The sequence below is a fragment of the Marmota marmota genome, unplaced genomic scaffold (genome assembly GCF_001458135.2).
Source record: "Marmota marmota marmota unplaced genomic scaffold, marMar, whole genome shotgun sequence".
Classification (NCBI taxonomy): domain Eukaryota; kingdom Metazoa; phylum Chordata; class Mammalia; order Rodentia; family Sciuridae; genus Marmota; species Marmota marmota.
The window spans coordinates 21,751,508-21,770,099 of NW_026000196.1; the positions used below are offsets into that span (position 1 = coordinate 21,751,508).

Here is an 18,592-nt window from a genome sequence, read left to right on the forward strand (position 1 = left end):
AAAAAAAAAAAAAAAAAAAAAAAAAAAAAAAAAAACCACCATAAAACAAAACAAAACTAAAAGAGCCTGGGGATAAGACACCTTTGGGCAAAATCCCTAGCACAAAAATAATAAATAAATAAATATGTCCTACAGGCTAAACCAACCAGGTCTCTCACGCCAAGTGGGCATTAGGCAATGTCTGGTGATATTTTTGATTGTTACAACTTGGGAGAGGAGAGCACTGCTGGCACCTAGAGAATAATACCCAATGTTGCCACTAAACACCCGCCAATACAAAGGACAACCCCCAATGATTATTCAGTCAAAAATGCCTACTGAGATTAAAACACCTTGGACTTGAGTGACCACATAATGTATATTGTGCATATAATTTAATATACAAAGAATCCAAGACACTTCTGAAAATGAAGAGGTAATATAAGTAATGATAACACGGTAACAGGTATAAACTAGGACATATATTCGCACATGGAAATTCCATTCCCAGGTATTCAGCAGAAATGCATACTTATTGCCATATTACAAGAATGTTCATAATAGCATTATTCATTACTGTGAAAAGCTAGAAACAGTATCAACAATAAATTGCAGCCCCTACTCAGAATAGAATAGTATATGGCAGTGAAAAAAGTCAAAATGCTGTATGAATAGAAAAAGTTCAAAAATAAACAACACTAAGTTACAGTGTTTAGGGATGCATGCTTAGGTGGTAAAATAATATTTTTTAAAGCAAGGAAGTGATTAGTCTGCACAAATGTCAGTGGTGACATGGGGAGAAGGGATGCAGAGCTTCTAAGGTGATGTCTTTCTTGAATAGGGTGATGGATTCATGGGTATTTCTTGGCGACACATCATGAAGCTCTTTATCTTCTTTTGTACATCTCTTTGTATGTATATGTGTATGTATGTGTGTTACATATAAATTTCATAATACAAATAATGAAATGGATTAAAAAGATTCAGAAGGGTTAAGAGGATGCATGTGGTAAAACCTAACATTATATTTTATAATAACCAAAAATTTTAAATAATGTTTTATTTTGGTAAGTATGATGAAAAACTTTGAGATGATTCCAAACAAGTCAAACATGGATCTTTCCAACTTGTTTTTTCCTGCAGTGTCTCTACTGAGGACAGCAAAATATAAGGGGCTCCAAAGAGAAACAAAAAGTGAGAAAAAAATAATACAAAGTTGATTTAACTTCACTCCCGGATGAAAGAGCAATGCAGAATATATACATTCCTTCCATAAAAGAACATACTGACATTGTCACAAAATACCTGTTTATGGAAAAATATTAATATAAAAAAATAACCTATTTTCATTACCTTTCATGTTAGTGACCTATACAGACCTATAGATTTTATAGTTAAAAACAAGGTTAGAAGATCAAAAGCTACAAAAGCATAAAAGACTTTACTATTTTGAAATCAGATGAGAATATTTTTATGTCTTAACCATATATGCACTGTACAATGAAGAAATTGGGCCAAGTGCAGTGGTTCATGCCTTTAAGTTCTGTTATTCATGAGGCTGAAGGAGAAGAACTCCAAATCTGAGGTCATCCCGGGCAACTTAAAGAGGACCATCTCAAAATAAAATTTCCAGCTTGGTGGTAAAACCCTTGCCTAGCATTTACAAGGTCCTGGGTTCAATCCCCAGTACTACAAAAAATTAAATAGTTTTTGGTACTGGGTATTTAATCCAGGGGTACTTTATCACTGAGTCACATCTTCACTCCTTTTTATTTTGAGACAGGGTCTCACTAAGTTGCTGAGGCTGGCCTCCACTTTATGATCTTCCCATTTCAGCCTCCCAAATTTCTGATTATGATACATGCCACTGCGACCAGACAGAATTTTTTTTAAGATGAAGAAATTGGCTGGCTTTTGTTTGCATACTTGGGAGGTAACTTCTAAATCCATAGAATTTTTCAAATAATAGAAGTTTCTTGTCATTCATACTAATTTCTGATAATATGTACTAATGAGGTGACTCATGGAGGACCCCTGGATAATTTGTACTAACAAGATGACTCAAAGAGGGGGCTAGCTAATCCAGAAAGATAACCATGTTATTAGATATGGGCTTTTGGCCTCTTGATATCAGTTTGACCTCTGGGGAAGGTAGGAGGGATTTAGACTGAGCTCAATCTTAGTACCAGTGATTCAGCCAATCATTTTCTGGAATGAAACCCTAGCACTCGGGATACCAATGCTTATATGAGCTGCCATGGTAGAGAATATCCCATGAGTACTACTATTATACCTAAATGTATTAGAAGGGTGTTAATTTCTGACAGGGAAAAGATGCCAGAAGGTTCAAGTCTAGGACCCTCTTAACCCTCACCCTGTGAGCCTCTTTTTTTGGCTGACTCTGATTTTGTGTTCTTTTTTCTCTAGGACATTTAAGTTTCAAGCATAGTGCTTTCCTGAGTTCTATGAGTCACTCTGGAGAACTGTTGAACCTTAGGAGATAGTGATACCTCAGAACTTATGACTGTGGCACCTTAGGATTTGTGTCTGGTATCTGAAGTGAGAGCAGTGTTGTGGAAGATTCTGTGACATCTAGTCTAACTCCAGGTATTTAGTGTCAGAAGTCATTGCAACCTTGTAACAAGTAGATACTATGAACTTCATTTTGTAAATAAGAGAATCTAGGCATAGAGAGAGGTCAAGTTGCTTGCCAAAGATTGGACAGTTAGTGGAGAACCACTAACTGGATTTGAATCCAAGTCTGCCTGACTCCAATCCTGTGGCCTTAAATACTGAGCTAGCTCTGTCCCTAAGTGACTGGATAAATTAAGAATTTCATTTATAATATGAATTTGTAATATTGTTTAGAAAGTGTGTATGTGTGGTTGGGTACAGTGACACACTCCTGTAATCCCGGAGACACAGGAGGCTGAAGCAAGAGGATAGCAAGTTAAAGGTCGGCCTCTGCAATTTAGCAAGGCCCTAAGCAACTTAGTAGGACCCTGTCTCAAAATAAAAAATAAAAAGGACTGGAAATGTAGCTCAGTTGTAAATCACTCCTGGTTTCAATTCTCAGTAACAAAGAAAGAAAGAAACTGTGTGTATGCACTTGCCTATGTACATATATATATACATAAACATGCATATATTTTATGGAAAACACCAACTAATAACACCAGTTTTTAAACCCCACTAATTGATCACTTATAAATCACATAATGGAATTCTATTTTGCTGAGTAATAACAGAGTTTTCCAGATAGCATTTAGAATTATTCCCTACCACATATTTTTCCATCACAGTATACACAAAATAACGTCAAAACTTGCCTAAGAACAGATACTAAAAACAAAAGGAGAAACAACACTATTACAGAACAATACCACAAACTCCGCATTTTCATAAAATTTGAACAATGCAAACTTACTTCTTCAGCAGACATGTGAAATCGTAAAGCACTTGGCAAAACACTGCCATATTCCCACCTGAGAGCTCTAATCCGAAGCAATCGGTCATACCTACAACGTATAGAAGGAATTAGACAGTATAAGAATTAAAGGGGGAAATTAGAAGTTGTTCTGATGAGGACAGACTCAGGATTCACAACAGCCTAAATAAAACATACTTGTTTCTTGATGTAAACAAGCCAATTATAAGAAGGTATCTTTGAAACAATGGAACAAACATGCAGATGGACTGAACAGATGCCATGAAGACATTGTTCACTCCTCCAGTTGTGACACCATACAGTGGTTATAAAGGTCCAAATGATCCTTATTTTTTACTTTTACTTTTTTTATATTTTGGTACCAAAGATTCAACTCAAGGTGTTTAACCACTGAGCTATGCCCCCAGGCCGCCCCCTTTTTTAAAAAATTTTTTGAGATGGAGTCTCACTAAGTTGTTTAGGGCCTAGCTAATTTGCTGAGGCTGGCTTGGAACTTGTGATCCTCCTGCCTCAGCTTCCCGAGCCATTGGGATTACAGGTAGCGCCACCATGCCCAGCCAATTCTTATTTTTTAGAGAAATAAGAAAAACATTAAGGATACTAAAATAGTCAGTGGTACAGTGCATAATATTCTAAAAATGTATATGATGAAGTACTATGGCAAAATATTAAAAAGACATAAAGGTACTGGGGATGTAGCTCAGTTATAGAGTGCTTTCCTAGCATGTGTGAGGATAAGTCCCATCCCCAGTATTGCCAAAAAAATAAAAAATAAAATAAATTGACCTAAGGGGATATGATGACTCTGAGGGTTTATTAATCTTCTTCCTTTAATGAATATTGCAATTTTTCATAACAAATTTTTAAAAATAGAAAAAGAGAAGATTTAGAATATTTATAAAGAGACAAGAGATAGCCAGGCACAGTGGTACACATCTACAAGCTTAGCAACTCAGGAGGCTAAGACAGGAGGATACCAAATTGGAGGCCAGCCTCAGCAACTTACCAAGATCCTGTTTCAAAATAAAAAATTTAAAGGCCTGGGGGTGCAGCTCTGTAGTACAGCATCCCTGGGTTCAGCCACAGTACTGCAAAAAATGTTTTTAAAAAAGAGAGACAAATCTAAGATTCCCTGCTACCCATTTGGAAAGGTTATCTGGAAAACCAAACCACACAGAAAACCCTCTGGGTTCCTTCCATCCCAAGCAAACAGTGAGAAACTTACAAGTAGGCAACAGTGCAGCGTCGATTTCTTAACAGAGAACAGTGTCGAAATTTAATAGTTGGTATCAAATCACCTCGTCCACCCAACTTTGCTTCATTTCTGATAAGAACATTAAAAGAACAAAATGTATATATGGGTATGTTACCATATTAGTAAAAATTTCAAAGCCAACAACTACTAACTTAAATGCTTGGGGTTTTTTTATTTGTTTGTTTGTTTGTTCTGGGTTATTTTGTGGTGCTGGGGATCAAACTCAAGGCTTTGTGCATGCTAAGCAAGCACTCTTCCACTGAGCTACACTTCCCACCCCACAAATTGTCCAAATACAGGGAACAAGGAAAACTATTTCCTTATTGGACCAAGGACTGCTAGACCAACTCCAAAATATCTTTATTTTTCTGTTCACTTTTACTAACTCCAGGTCACCTCTCCAGTCACCTAGATAACCAATGTGCCTCCCTCTTCTCTTAGCTTCCCCAGGAGCTGTGCGCAGGACAGCCAGGATAGTTTCTTAAGACAAAAATGAGTCACCACCCATCCACACTTAAAAATTGCATTTGGTGTCACCCTCTGTTCCTTACTAAGCAATCAGTGCCTCAATAAAACCACTTCTCCTTTAGGCCTCAGCTGAAATGTCTCTTCCTTAGAATGGCCCTGATTCCTCAACCTAAGTTGTATCTTCTTTAAGTGTCTCCCAGCCCTCTGTTGCTTTCTTTCACAGCATGTCTCCCAATTTGGTATGTCTGTATTTAATATTTATCTCTGCACTAGACTAAGAGTCACAAGAACAGGAATCTGGGCTATGTCAATTACGAGGCAAATACTGGGGCCATTTGTTGGCATATCCTTTTTCAGTGCATATTTGTTGAATGAATCAATGAATGTCATTTGCTGCAACTCTGCTGAGGTTCAGTTCCTCATTCCATCTATAAAGATTTTTCTGTTATTTATCCTGATACACAGAAATGGGAAAATGCTTCTATCATTTGTGTGCCCCACAAATCTTATCAGCATGCCACTGATTTCGATATCAAACTAACTCATAAAAACATTCTACCTAAGCCATTCTACCTAGGCTACACTCTACAAGGCCAAAGAGGAAATCTCATGTCACAGAGATAGATGTATCTCTAGATTTAGATCTTGGCCACCTCAATTTTGATCCAGCACTTTATGTCACTGGAACCTGTGAAGTTTGTCACATAGCCCAGATTCCTCTTTGTTCCAATTAGCATGTTCAGATCTAAATATTCTATGAAACTAGAGGTTTCTCTTGACCTACTAAGCTGTAGCCCTCTGTTACACCAGTTCTCAGTGAAGTCCACTCAAGCTATCAGAAATCACTTGCTATTAGTGCCAATTTTACAAATTATTCCTTAGACAAATTAAGGCATCTATTAATGAAAAGGTGGAAACTATATATTTCACTTTGTTATGGTTTTTATTTGCTTGTGTCTCATCTTTTTAAGTCTGCCTTAATTCCTTTTAACTCAATATATATTAGTCAAACCACAATAATTTTTAAACATCTACCACTTACCAAGCAATGATCAACACAAATCCATCTATGTCCTGGCTCTGTGTTAACTTGTACAGTTAGGGTATGATCAGGCTCACAGAGAATTGGGGGAAAAAAAAAAAATCCACATCCCAAAACTGACATAAGCCAGGCATGATGGCACACACTGGTAACCCAGTGACTCATGAGGATTCCAAGTTTGAGGCCATCCTTAGCAACTTAGTGAGGCCCTGTCTCAAAATCTCAAAATAAAAAAAAAGGGGGGGGCTGTGCATGTAGCTTAGTGGTTAAGTGCTCCATGGTTCAATCCCGAGTACCAAAAAGGAAAACAAACAAACAAACAAACAAAAAACAAATACAAACACCAAAAAAACATGATGTAAGATTATATGACTTCAACTTCTTAAATTGTTTTAAAATATCAAAACTTACACATCAGACTGGTTTTGTTCATATAAAGCTTTCATTTCCTCCAGAACTTGTCTGATTCCATCCTCCTAAAACATATCAAAATATTGATACAAAGTCACTTATTTCTCTACCAAATCTGTGACAATATTGTTTGTACTATATTGATCTTTGATTTACAAACCTTACAAAAAAAACAATAGGATGGCCGTGGTGTTAGCAAATAATGTTAACTGGATATCCCCATGAAAAAAACAATCCATTGGCTCATCAAAAGTTAAAAAGAATTACTATATGATCCAGCAATTCCACTCCTAAGTACATATCCAAGCAAACTGCAAACATGTTCCCACAAAAATCTGTACAGAAATGTTCTTAGCAGCATTATTCATAATAGTCCAAAAGAAGAAACAACTCAAAATGTCCATCAACTGATAGATGAATAAACCAAATGTAGTATAAACCTTCAATGGAATATAATTCAACCCTAGGAAGACATGAAGTACTGATAGATGCTACAACATGGATGAATCCTGAAAACTTTATGCTAAATGAAAGACACCAGACACAAAATAAAAAGTATTGTTATGGCTCCACTTATCCGAAATATTTAGCAAAGACAAATTCATATAGACCCAAAATAGTTTAAAGGTTACCAGAAGCTGCAAAAAAAGGGAAACAGGTACAATTATTGCTTAATGGTGAAAGAGGCTCTGTTTGAGGTGATAAAAAGGTTTCGGGAATAGTGGTAATGATTGATGACAATGTGAATATAATTAATGCCATTAAAGTTCACAGTTAAAATGGCTTTATATGGCTGGGCGCGGTAGCACAAGCCTGTACTCCCAGTGGCTTGGGAGGTGGAGGCAGGAGGATCTCAAGTTCAAAGCCAGCCTCAGCAATTCAGCAAGTTTTGCTAAGCAACTCAGTGAGACCTTGTCTCTAAATAAAATACAAAATAGGGCTAGGGATGTGGCTCAGTGGAGTGCCCGAGTTCAATCTTGGTACCCAAAAGAAAATGACTTTATATGTGTACATCTTACACAGTGAAAAAAATGTAAAGGCTCAATTAAAAGGAATGAATTACTGAAACCATACAAAATAAGTATAATCTCAAATATATTACACTAAGCTAAAAAAGGCCAGGCACAAAATAGTGTATACTATGTAATACCATGTAGCCCTTTACAGAAAAAGTTTGCCAGTTCCTGGATGTGGAATCCAACAATATGCAGAAAAGGAGAAATATAACCTGTAGTGAGAGAAAGCAAATTTGTGGTTGCCAAAGGCTGTAGCAGGGAGGTTGGCTACAAAAGAGAACAGTGGTGGGCTTTACAAAATCGTGATCAGGGTACTGGTTATAAAGTATACATTTGTCAAAATTTGTAAAGTCTATTAAAATGTATATTTTGTTATATATAAATTATATCTCAGGCAGGTGTAGTGGCACACACCTATAATCCCAGCAGCTTGGGAGGCTAAGGCAGGAGGACTGCAAGTTCTAACCAGCCTCAGCAACTTAGTGAGGCCCTAAGCAACTTAGTAGAAACCCTGTCTCAAAATAAAAACTTAGTAGCAAACAAACAAACAAAAACCCTCAATAAAAATGAATGCAAAAAAATAATAATAGAAAGAGATTAATGAGACATGACAGCTAAATTCTTATTTGGATTCCTAAAACAAATAAATTAGTGCTGAAACCAAAAAAAAAAAAAATTAATGCCAAACTATGTATTTGTGCAGTGATGGTTCAAATTCTTCTTACATAAGAAATCTGTACATTTAGGCACCTTGGAATCAAAAGAGTATACAAAAAATCCCATATTTTAAGAAACAAATAATAATAATAATAATAATAGTAATAATAATTGCTTCCTACAGAATAATAATAATAATTGCTTCCTACAGAAGCAATAAGGCATGCATAACCAAAGCAAGTAAATTATTATTTACTGAAAATGGTCTTTAAAGGGTTAATTACCCCACCCCCAAAAAGTACTTTAAGTTTGTACTACAAGAATAAGAAGGCCAAAGGAGTTTTCCTACTACCCACCCTGGAGCAATTTTTTTAAAACTTTCTATTAAATAAAATATTAAATTTCATGAATGTTACACAGTAACTCTGTGAACAATCCAAAGAAAAGATTCCCATTTGTTTTCCAATCTATTCTTAGGACCAAAATATATGTATTAGCATAAATATTTTTGGTAGAAGATGAAATAATAAAGCACTTGCCTAGTATGCACAAGGCCCTGGGTTTGATCTCCAGCACTGCAAATAAAACTTTTGATATACCAATGCACAACTACTTAACCTACTCAAGATATAATTCCTGATAAAAATTTAAGCTGGGGATATAGCTTAGTTGGTAGGGTACTTGCCTCACATGCACAAAGCCCTGGGTTCAATTCTCAGTACCACACACACACACACACAAAATGTAAGCATGACTTTTACTTTCTCTTTTAGCATCTAATTTTTAAAAATTATGGGAAGGTCTGATTTATAAAAACTCAATATTTTTATAAACAAATGTTATTTTAAAACATTGTACAACTATATATCTGTAGGTATACAAAAGCCAAATATGAAATAATTCTTTGAAATATACGCAAGTTTTCAGACTTTGAGTTTTATCTATAGAGGAAATTACATCTATTCTGTGCCCATCTCAGACTATAAGCTTCCAACAGCTCAAGATAATAGTCTTTCATTTAGGGTACTCAGGATTGAACCCAGAAGCACTTAACCACCGAGCCACATTCCCAGCCCTTTTTTATTTTGAGACAGGATCTTGCTAAATTGCAGGTGCTGGCCTCCTCCTGCCTCAGCCTCCCAAGTTGCTGGGATTACAGATGAGTGCCATCATGCCTGACCCCAAGATAATATTCTTAAAAACATTTTTTTTTGGCTGGGGATGCGGGTACTCTACCACTGAATTATATTACCAGCCTTTTTAAAATTTTTTTGAGATAAGGTCTCACTCAGTTGACTAGGCTGGCCTGGAACTTGTGATCACCCTGCCTCAGCCTCACAGGTCACTGGGATTATAGACTGAAAACATACTTTTTAGGGGGAAAAAAATTCAGTTCTGCATACAGAAAGGTAGTAATCATTTTTTAGTTTGCTGAATTACAGCACCCAACCACAAGTGATTCTAGACTAAACAAGGCAAAGCCTCTGCTCTAAACCCCTGGCTGTCATCTACCTGGGATGGGAGGAATGAAGAGATGATTTTTTTTTTTTTTTTTTTAAATTGAGACAGGGTCTCCCTATATTGCAGAGGTTGGTTCTGAACTTGTAATCCTCCTGCCTCGCCCTCTGAGTAGAGCTGGGATTATAGGCATATACCACCACATGATTCTTGAAAGACTGCTGCATCTCAGATCAAGTATTGTCTTCTCCCATTCAGCTGTGTCTGAGGCCAGTCTCTACAGACTCAGTCTTCCAGGCAGCAGAGTCACCTGCCTAGCAGGTGTTTTAGTCAGTGGAAGGCACTAATGAGCAAAAGATAACAAAAGATACTCTCACAAATTAAGACCTTAAAGATAGTGATGGTCACTGTCTTCACATTACAGCTTCTAAGACTCTGGCCCCCTAAACCAACACTTTAATCTTAAAATTTGAATAAAAAGCCAGGCATGGTGGTGCATACCTATAATCCCAGTGACTTGGGAGGATAAGGCAGAAAGATCAAAATTTTGAGGCCAGCCTGAGCAATTTAGGGACACCTGTCTCAAAATCAAAAATAAAAAGGACTGGGGACATAGCTCTGTGATAAAGCACACCTGGGATCAATCCCCAGTACCCCCTCCGCCCAAAAAATTGAGTAAAAAGAGTTAAGATTAACCAATAATAGTGGCACACACCTGTAATCTAAGCAGCTCAGGAGGCTGAGGGAGGAGGATCGTGAGTTCAAAGCCAGCCTCAGCAACAGTGAGGTGCTAAATTACTTGGTGAGACTCTGTCTCTAAATAAAATACAGAATAGGGCTAGGGATGTGGCTCAGTGGTTGAGTAACCCTGAGTTCAATCCCCGGTATCCCCCCCTCCCCCCAAAAAGAATTAAGACTAAGAAGTGTATGAAGAGCCAGGTTCTAAGGCCAGCCCACCAGCACCTGTTTGGACACTTCTCCGCCTCTTTGGGCCCCATTTCCTCATATGTAAAATAACCTCCACAATAACTAGTTCTATGATCCAGTATGGAGCCAAATTTTAGAGCCTACACATATTCCAGCATCTCTGCTCAGTTTTGCACTATTGTCTTCTCACTTTTTAAATGAGGTAACCTTACTTTTTTTTTAGAGACAGAGTCTCACTGAGTAAAAAGACAGACATGGTAATGCTTAGCGCCTCATTTTTGCTGAGGCTGGCTTTGAAGTCTCCATCCTCCTGTCTCAGCCTGCCAAGCCGAGGCAAGCGCCTCTGAGCCCTGCATGAGGTATAAGTTGAAAAAGAGATTACAATCTAAAAAGCCTGAGTTCAAGTTGAGGCTCTGCCTCCAATATGCTCTAAATTGAGACCAGTCCCTTAACTCTGATCCATAATTTCCCTTGGTTCAGTTTCCTCCTTTGTAAAATGGTGTAAGTGTAAAGACTAGGACTTTTTTTTTGTCTGGGGATTGAACCTAGGGCCAAGGGCCCAGTCCCAGACTAGGTGCTCTTTATTGTTCAAAACAAAATTCATTACCTTTTCCCAAAAGGAGTTCATTTTTAACTTATGGTTTCCTATTACCTGAGAATCTTTCCAAGATCCTGGCCCATTCATTATCTACCCCCATTTCTACCCATTTTAATAGTACAGATCCTGTTTGTCTCAGATACTGATTTTAGTGCCACTGACTTGACAATTTCAAGTACACACAACTGTCACCTGACCTACTGTAATCACACAAACAATCTTTCTGCCCCCATTTGGTCTTCTCTTCAATCCATCCCCCCATACTGCTGCCATAATTACACTCAAAATGCAAAAATTATTCACCTGCCTAAAATCCTCTACCAGCTTTCAAAACACACATTATGAATGAATACTTAACTACTCTAGACTGCAAATCCACCTTTACATGCCCTTTCAGTCACCTTTGCAATGTAACCATGCATCTTTGTATTACCATATCCTTCAGCGAGAATGCCTCAATCCCTTCTGAATGTAACCTCATCCTTAAAGATGATGTGGCTCAAAGGTACCCTTTTGTGGGCTGGGGCTATAACTCAGTGGCAGAGAGCTTGCCTAGCATGTGTGAGGCACTGGGTTCCATCCTTAGCACCACATAAGAATAAATAAAGGCATTTTGTCCATCTACAACTACAAAAAATAAAAATAAAAATTTTTAAATACCCTTTTCTAGTCCCAACCCCACCAGTTTACTTTGTGATTCTCCTTCATGTTCCTTATCTATAATTCCTATAATTCATTGGCACCACTTATCACGCTGCATATCATTACCTCTATGCCCCTCTCCCAGAAGAATGTGTCCTGGCATCCACACTATGGCTGCCCTAGGATAGGGGAGGAGGTCAAGCACAGCATTTAGAGTGCAAGCTCTGGAGCCAAAGTGCCATGACTGGAAACCTTACTTTAGTTCTTACCTGCTATCACCTGAACAAGATACTTAATCTTCCCAAGCCTTGGCATATGTAGCTAGAAAAATGGGGGGGTAGGGGGGGAGATTGTTGAAACCTAAAGGGTTTATTATTTGGACGTGATGATGTAGGTCAACGGCTTGGCACCCTGCCTTAGGGAGAAGTTACAGAAAAATAAGAATAATCACATTAATAATAGTAATAATAATCTTAGTAGAAATAAAATTAACAGCAACCACTGACTCTGCTTTACCGTATGTCAGGCATTGTTCAGACACCCTCATTGCACAACGAGCTAGTTACTATCATCATCATTCCCATTTTTGCAGAGAAAACTGATAACAAGAAAGCTTGAATAACTGCCCCACAACCAGAATCTCAGGCTCTTTCCGGAAGCTGTCCTGCCCTCTGCCCTGGTGCGGGGGATTCTAGGCAAACACTCTACGAGCTACACGCCAAGCCCTGCAGGCCAGGCTTTTAGTTACATTTCGCTGCCGGAGTGGACAGCAAATGCTAGCTCACTATCAGGCAGAAAGCAAATATTTGGTTAAATAAAGAAACTGCGGCAAAACTAGACAATGAAAAGTACTCAATTATACTCAAGTGAGGAAATGCACTAAGCAGCTGGGAAATAAAAGCATGAATACTTTGTGTTCCCTCTTATACTTTGCTGTGCCGCGTTCCAAAAATTTATCACGACTTGGTTGCTAACCACGTGGGAAAGTAAATCCTCCAGGTGAGATTCAGGGAAAAACTGCCAGGAAGCCGTCCAGGCCCCGCCCCTTTCAGGTCTAGACCGCCGTCCTCACATTGAAAGCGGGTAGCTGCCCTTCTGGCGCGCGGTGCAGCTCACGAACCAGCTCCACAGCTTTTTCGCAGAACATGACGGACTCTCTCAGGTCCCTCAGGCTTTCAATCCAAACAGTCGCAGGGCTCTCGGCTTCCGCGTACCTTCTGTTCTGCACACCACAGCTTCAGCTCTTTGCCTCCTCCTCTGGGACGCGCTTTGGCGCCAAACAAGCCTAGCCAATAGGAACGCGTTGCCGAATCTTCTGCCCTACGGCAGCCAAAGAGGGACAAAGAGGACTCTGCGAGACTGTGTTACAGAAAGGGCGGAATAAGGGGGTTGGTTTTTTCTTTAGTGATGCCCAGCTCTCAGTACAAAGAACAAGCAGCCTGGCGTTGTTCCAGACGGCTGTTGCTATCGCCTCAACTTGCTATCACCTGAACAAGATACTTAATATTCCCAAGCCTTGGCATAAGTAGCTAGAAAAATGGGGGCGGGGGAGACACTCGCTGGTGTTTTCGTTTTCGTTTTGCAGCAGGATTTTTCGTTTGATAACCCTCCTGGGTTGGGTGCCTCCTGTGTGGTAAGGACTGTGATACATATTTATTTTTTAAAAAAATTTTGGTAGTTGTCTATGGACATTATGCCTTTATTTTGTGGGGCTGAGGATGGAACCCAGTGCCTGACTCCTGCTAGGCAAGCTCTTAGCCACTGAGTTATGGCCCCAGCCCTATTATACTTAATTTTCATAACGTTCGCTAAAGGTGGTTAAGACTCTGAACTGATAAAGAAACAGAAGTTAGATAACTTCCCCAAGATCACAAAAGAGCTCATAAACTCAATTAGACCTTGTAGCTAAGCTTTCCACTTTTGGCTCAGTACCATCCTTTTTTTGTTTGTTTGTTTGTTTTGTGTGTTTGTGGGGGGTTTTGTTGTTTGTTTTTTGTGGTATTGGGGATTGAACCCAGAGGCTGTCTACCACTAAGCTATAATCCCAACCCTTTTATTTCTTATGAGGAATATTAATTTTATTGTGGTTATCGGGGATATTTTTTATTAGAGTATTATAATTATACATAGCATTGGGATTATTTTATTTTGAGACAGTCTCTTTAAGATGCTGAGGCTAGCCTGGAACTTGTTATCCTGCTTTAGCCTCCTGAGTTGCTGGGATTATAAGCATGCATCATCATGCCTGGCATATTTGGCTAATTTGAAAACAAAAACAAAAACAAAAAAACAAGTCTTTTTTTCTTTTGATGCTGGGGATGGAACCCAGGACCATGCTATGCTAGGCAAGGGCCTTTAGCCCCTAAGCAATATTAATTTCTAAAAAGCAGTATTGGATTCATTGTGGCTAACCCTAGAAATAATGTTGCTCTTTTGCAAAGTAGATAAAGTACACATTATCTGATAAAGGGAAATGGCCCATTAAAAAAAAAAAAAAACAGTTTCTGGACCTTATCCTTCCATTTCTTCTAAACACTAAAGGATAACTTTTTTAAACCAAGTACATACTTCTATCATGGACCATGCTGTGGGATTTTGATCCAAAGACAAGCATCCATAATCCTCAGCCATATATCTTTTCAATTTCAGGCAGAAGGCAGAGTCCCTTAATGAACTTGAGACTCACTTCCTTACTTGTAAAATGGGGACCCTAGTGGCATTGCTGAGGAGTTGTGAGAATACAGTCTCTCCCTCAGGAAATATTTACAAAGTGCCTACTATGAGCCAGACATTGGTCTGGGCATTGAAAATACAGCAGTAAACAGGTCTTTTCTCAGATTTTACATTGCAGTGTGGGGAAAAAAAAGAGATACAGACACATTGACAAATATATTGGTGACCAGCACTAACAAGAATAAGTCAAGAGGGCCTGGGATTGTGGCTCAGAGGTAGAGCGCTTGCCTAGCACATGCGAGGCACTGGGTTCAATCCTCATAATAAATAAATAAATAAATAAATAAGTCAAGAAAGGTGAACACAGTGAAGGTGAGTCTGAGGGTTTTAAGTTAAAAGTGTTCAGTGAATACACAGATGTGAAGGGGGAGGGAGCACGCCCTGTAGGTGTGGGCAACTGGACGACAGGGAATTGCAGGTAGCAGGTATTAAAGTGCAAAGGTTCTGAGCAAGGGTGACTGTGGCATGTAAGGACCAGGAGGAAGGCAGTGATTGAGGAAGGACCCTGTATGTCCTTTCATAAGCTTTCAGTTTTATTTTGAATGAGTTGGGGAACCATCAAGGTGATTTTAACAAATGAGTGACAGAATTACATGTGGCATAGGAAAAATAAAAATCCTATGTGGCAGCTGAGTTCAGCAGACAGAAATGAAGCAAAGGTAGAGGCAGGAGGGAGACCACCCCTGCTATTAAAATAATCCAAGTGACGCATGATGTCTTAGCCCAGGGTGGAGATGGTAGAGGTGATGAGAAGTGTTGGAACCTGAGTAGATTCTGAAAGGGGAGCTGGCTGACAAAGTTTGATGTCAGAAGAAAGAAATCAAAGGTGACCCCAGAGTTTTAGCCCAAGGCAGCACAAAAACAGAGTTGCCATTTCCCAGGAGGGGAAGCTTATGAAGTTAGAGTGGAAGAAGAGCTGGGAGTTGTTTTGAACACAGTAGTCTGGGTGCCTGTCAGATATCAGAGATGAATAGATCTTTGGATAAAGAAGCCTGGATTCAAGGAAAGGAGGGGGCTATATTTAATGTCTCAAAACCAGGAGATAACTATATGGGGAAACCCAGGGCCAGTGAGAAAGATTTAATACCAACTTATATTTCTTTTTTCTTCTCTCCAGCTCTCCCTGTCTTCCTTGCCCCCCCATCCCCTTATTAAAAAGGATTTTGTGCCAAGGCAAGGTGGGCACACACCTGCAATCCCAGCGGAAGACTGAGGCAAGAGGATTATGAGTTCAACATAGTGAGATCCTAAACAACTCAGTGAGACCCTGTCTCTAAATAAAATATAAAAAAGGGCTATAGATGTGGCTCACTGGTTAAGCACCTCTGGGTTCAATCCCTGGTACCCAAAAAAAAAAGGGGTGGGGGGATTTTGTGACAGATAAAATAATTTTTCTACACTTTAACTTCTGAATCCCCAAATCCCCAGTACTGTTATTTCACTTCAAAGAATTCACCTTTTAAATTCCACAGTATGTTTTAAATTGGCAATTATACCCAGGGGATGCTTTTCCACTGAACAACATGCCCAGCCTTTTTTGAAACAAAGTCTCATTAAATTGCTAAGACTGGTCTAGAATTTGTGATCCTCCTGCCTCAGCTTCTAAAGAAACTATAGAAAGTCAAAGCTGTAAAACTAAATCTGTGAGCTAAACTGCCCTTTATTTCCTTTGCTCTATTTAGAATGGGTTGAATTAATACTTAATTGGGTTTCACAAGTGCAAAGTCATCTTTGAAATGGATTTCCTCAAAGGGGTAAATGCTTTTAAAAATCCAAAATCTGTTTTCAAAGAGTAAACTGTTGCCAGGCATGGTGGCGATGACTGTAATCCCAGTGGCTCATGAGGCTGAAACAGGAGGATCTAGGGTTCAAAGCCAGCCTTAGCCACTGAGCAAGACCCTGTCTCAAAATAAAAAAATAAAAAGGGCTGGGATGTGGTTCAGTGGTTAAGCACCCAAGGTTCAATCCCTAGTACCAAAATAACAAAATCACTAAAGAGTAAACTGTTTAAGCAGTTCACTGTTTCATATATTGGATCCCAAGGATACATATATATATATATATATATATGTATATACACACACACACACACACACACACACACACACACTTTTTCAAATGAAAAATTAACTCCCTGAAGGCATCTTTTAAAAGACAAAGTCCTGCACGGTGCCTGTAACCCCAGTGACTAGGAAGGCTGAGGAGAGAGGATCACAGGTTTGAGGACAGACTCAGCAATTTAGCTTAGGCCCTAACTAACTGACAGAGACCATGAATCAAAATAAATAATGAAAATAAAACGGGCTGGAGGGGCTGGGGTTGTGGGTCAGAGATACAGCGCTTACCTAGCATGCGTCAGGCACTGGGTTCGATCCTCAGCACCACATAAATATAAAATAACTAAAAAATAAATAAATAAAACGGGCTGGGGATGTGGTTTAGTGGTAATGTGCCTTGGTTCATCCCCAGCATCCCCCCCCCGCCCCCGGCAAAAAAAGAGTCCTTCTGGAAAAATAGCAACTAATCATTAAAACGGAATTGTGATGTTACCTTTTTGTTCATATAAACCTAAATGAGCAGTAATCCAGGGTTAGGAGCCAGAGGCCCTGGGTTGGAACGGGAGGGAGACAACTTTGGGCAGCAGCTCAGGCTCGCAGGGTGGCCACTTTCTGGCCGGCGACCTCCCAGTGTTTTCGCCGTTCGGACCACTGAACTGAGGCACCACTGGGTTGTCTGCGGGTTACAAGAATGCCCAGAAGGTAGTCCCCTAGCCCCATGCCGGACCCAGTCCTCTGCGCTGCAAAACCTAACAACCTTGCGCTGCCCTGACAATGACGCGAGGAGGCAGCTTCTACCGCCCTACTCCAAGATGGCTGCGGGTCGGCGCTGGGGATGCTGGGCGCGCTCCCCGAGGGACCCGGGTGGAGTTGACGGGGCCGGGGGGGGGGGGCAGAGCGAGCAGGATTCTGGCGCTGATTGGCCTGTGAGGCCGACCGGCCCCCAGCGCTGGTCCTCAGCTGGCGCTGCGGCCTGGGGCTGAGATGTGAGGGGCAGCGGACGGGCTCCCGGCGGTGAAGGCTGTGAGCTGCGGCGAGGGCGGCGCAGGCGGGCGGGCGAGGCCAGCGGGCGCCGTGGGCGGCCGGCCTTGTCGGCCGCGGGATGAGGAAACGGACCGAGCCCGTCACCTTGGAGCATGAGCGCTGCGCCGCCTCGGGTTCATCCTCCTCCGGCTCGGCCACCGCGGCGCTGGACGCCGACTGCCGCCTGAAGCAGAACCTGCGCCTGGCCGGCAAGGGGCCGGAGCCCCGTTGTGCAGCCGACTCGGGCATGAAGCGGACGCTGGGCAGGTGAGGCGATGCACTGGTAGTGGGGAGGGTTCCCCTCACCTGCCGTGCAGGTGCGGCCCACAGGTCTCCCCGAATCGCCGCCCCCCTCACATTAGCTGCCTGCATAAGGATTTCCCACCTCACCCCCCATTCTCCCGGTGTCCTCTTTGACCCTTCTTCAGACCTCTTCCCCTTACTTGGCCTGCAAGGAGCTCCCAACCCCCATCCTTTCCCCAGGCACCTTCCCTCGGGAGCACCTTACGTCCCTTCAACTCAAGTATCCTCTCTGGCGCTCCGCGCCTCCCACTTACCCACCTAGCACTTCGAACGCATCTTTGCACCCCTACACTTTTCCAGGAGAGCCACTGCGGACCCCTAGGCTACGGGTTTGGAGCGGCACGGAAGTCGTGACCTAGCACCAGAGTAGCGTAAGGGGTGGGGAGGCCCCCGGACGCGGGGCACGTAGGCGGTGGGACGTGGAGAGGCTGGCGTCAGACCCTCAGAGCTCCGGGGTCCCCTCATACCTGGTTTGCATTGACCCCCCCAAACCGAGCGCAGTAGCCGGCGCCTGTGTGCAACCCTGGTGGTACTCTGGTCTCTCACTTCAGTACTTCTCGGGTAACTGTTACTAG

The 18,592-nt window shown here is 41.0% G+C and overlaps 2 protein-coding genes across 12 annotated transcripts in view; one reads left to right on the top strand and one right to left on the bottom strand.

Annotated features, from left to right (window-relative positions):
• The window catches only part of Gins1 (GINS complex subunit 1), a 31,431-nt gene extending 14,013 nt beyond the window's left edge, over nucleotides 1-17,418 (bottom strand). For 2 of the 9 annotated variants that reach the window (XM_015493166.2, XM_015493161.2), the window contains exons 1-5: nucleotides 17,185-17,418; nucleotides 12,974-13,260; nucleotides 6,604-6,668; nucleotides 4,653-4,751; nucleotides 3,407-3,497 (exon numbers count right to left, since the gene is read on the bottom strand). In XM_015493166.2, the coding sequence (XP_015348652.1) occupies nucleotides 3,407-3,497; nucleotides 4,653-4,751; nucleotides 6,604-6,668; nucleotides 12,974-13,048 (330 nt within the window). In that variant the 5' untranslated portion in view covers nucleotides 13,049-13,260; nucleotides 17,185-17,418. Of the gene's footprint in view, nucleotides 1-3,406; nucleotides 3,498-4,652; nucleotides 4,752-6,603; nucleotides 6,669-12,170; nucleotides 12,215-12,876; nucleotides 13,261-17,184 lie in introns of those variants that run through there. The other 7 variants (XM_048790415.1, XM_015493162.2, XM_015493165.2 and 4 more) reach the window with 7 other exon arrangements.
• A 231-nt stretch (nucleotides 17,419-17,649) lies between these two features.
• Abhd12 (abhydrolase domain containing 12, lysophospholipase) overlaps nucleotides 17,650-18,592 on the top strand; it is an 85,223-nt gene continuing 84,280 nt past the window's right edge. For all 3 annotated transcript variants that reach the window (XM_015493167.2, XM_048790412.1, XM_048790411.1), the window contains exon 1: nucleotides 17,650-17,981. In XM_015493167.2, the coding sequence (XP_015348653.1) occupies nucleotides 17,794-17,981 (188 nt within the window). In that variant the 5' untranslated portion in view covers nucleotides 17,650-17,793. The remainder of the gene's footprint in view (nucleotides 17,982-18,592) is intronic.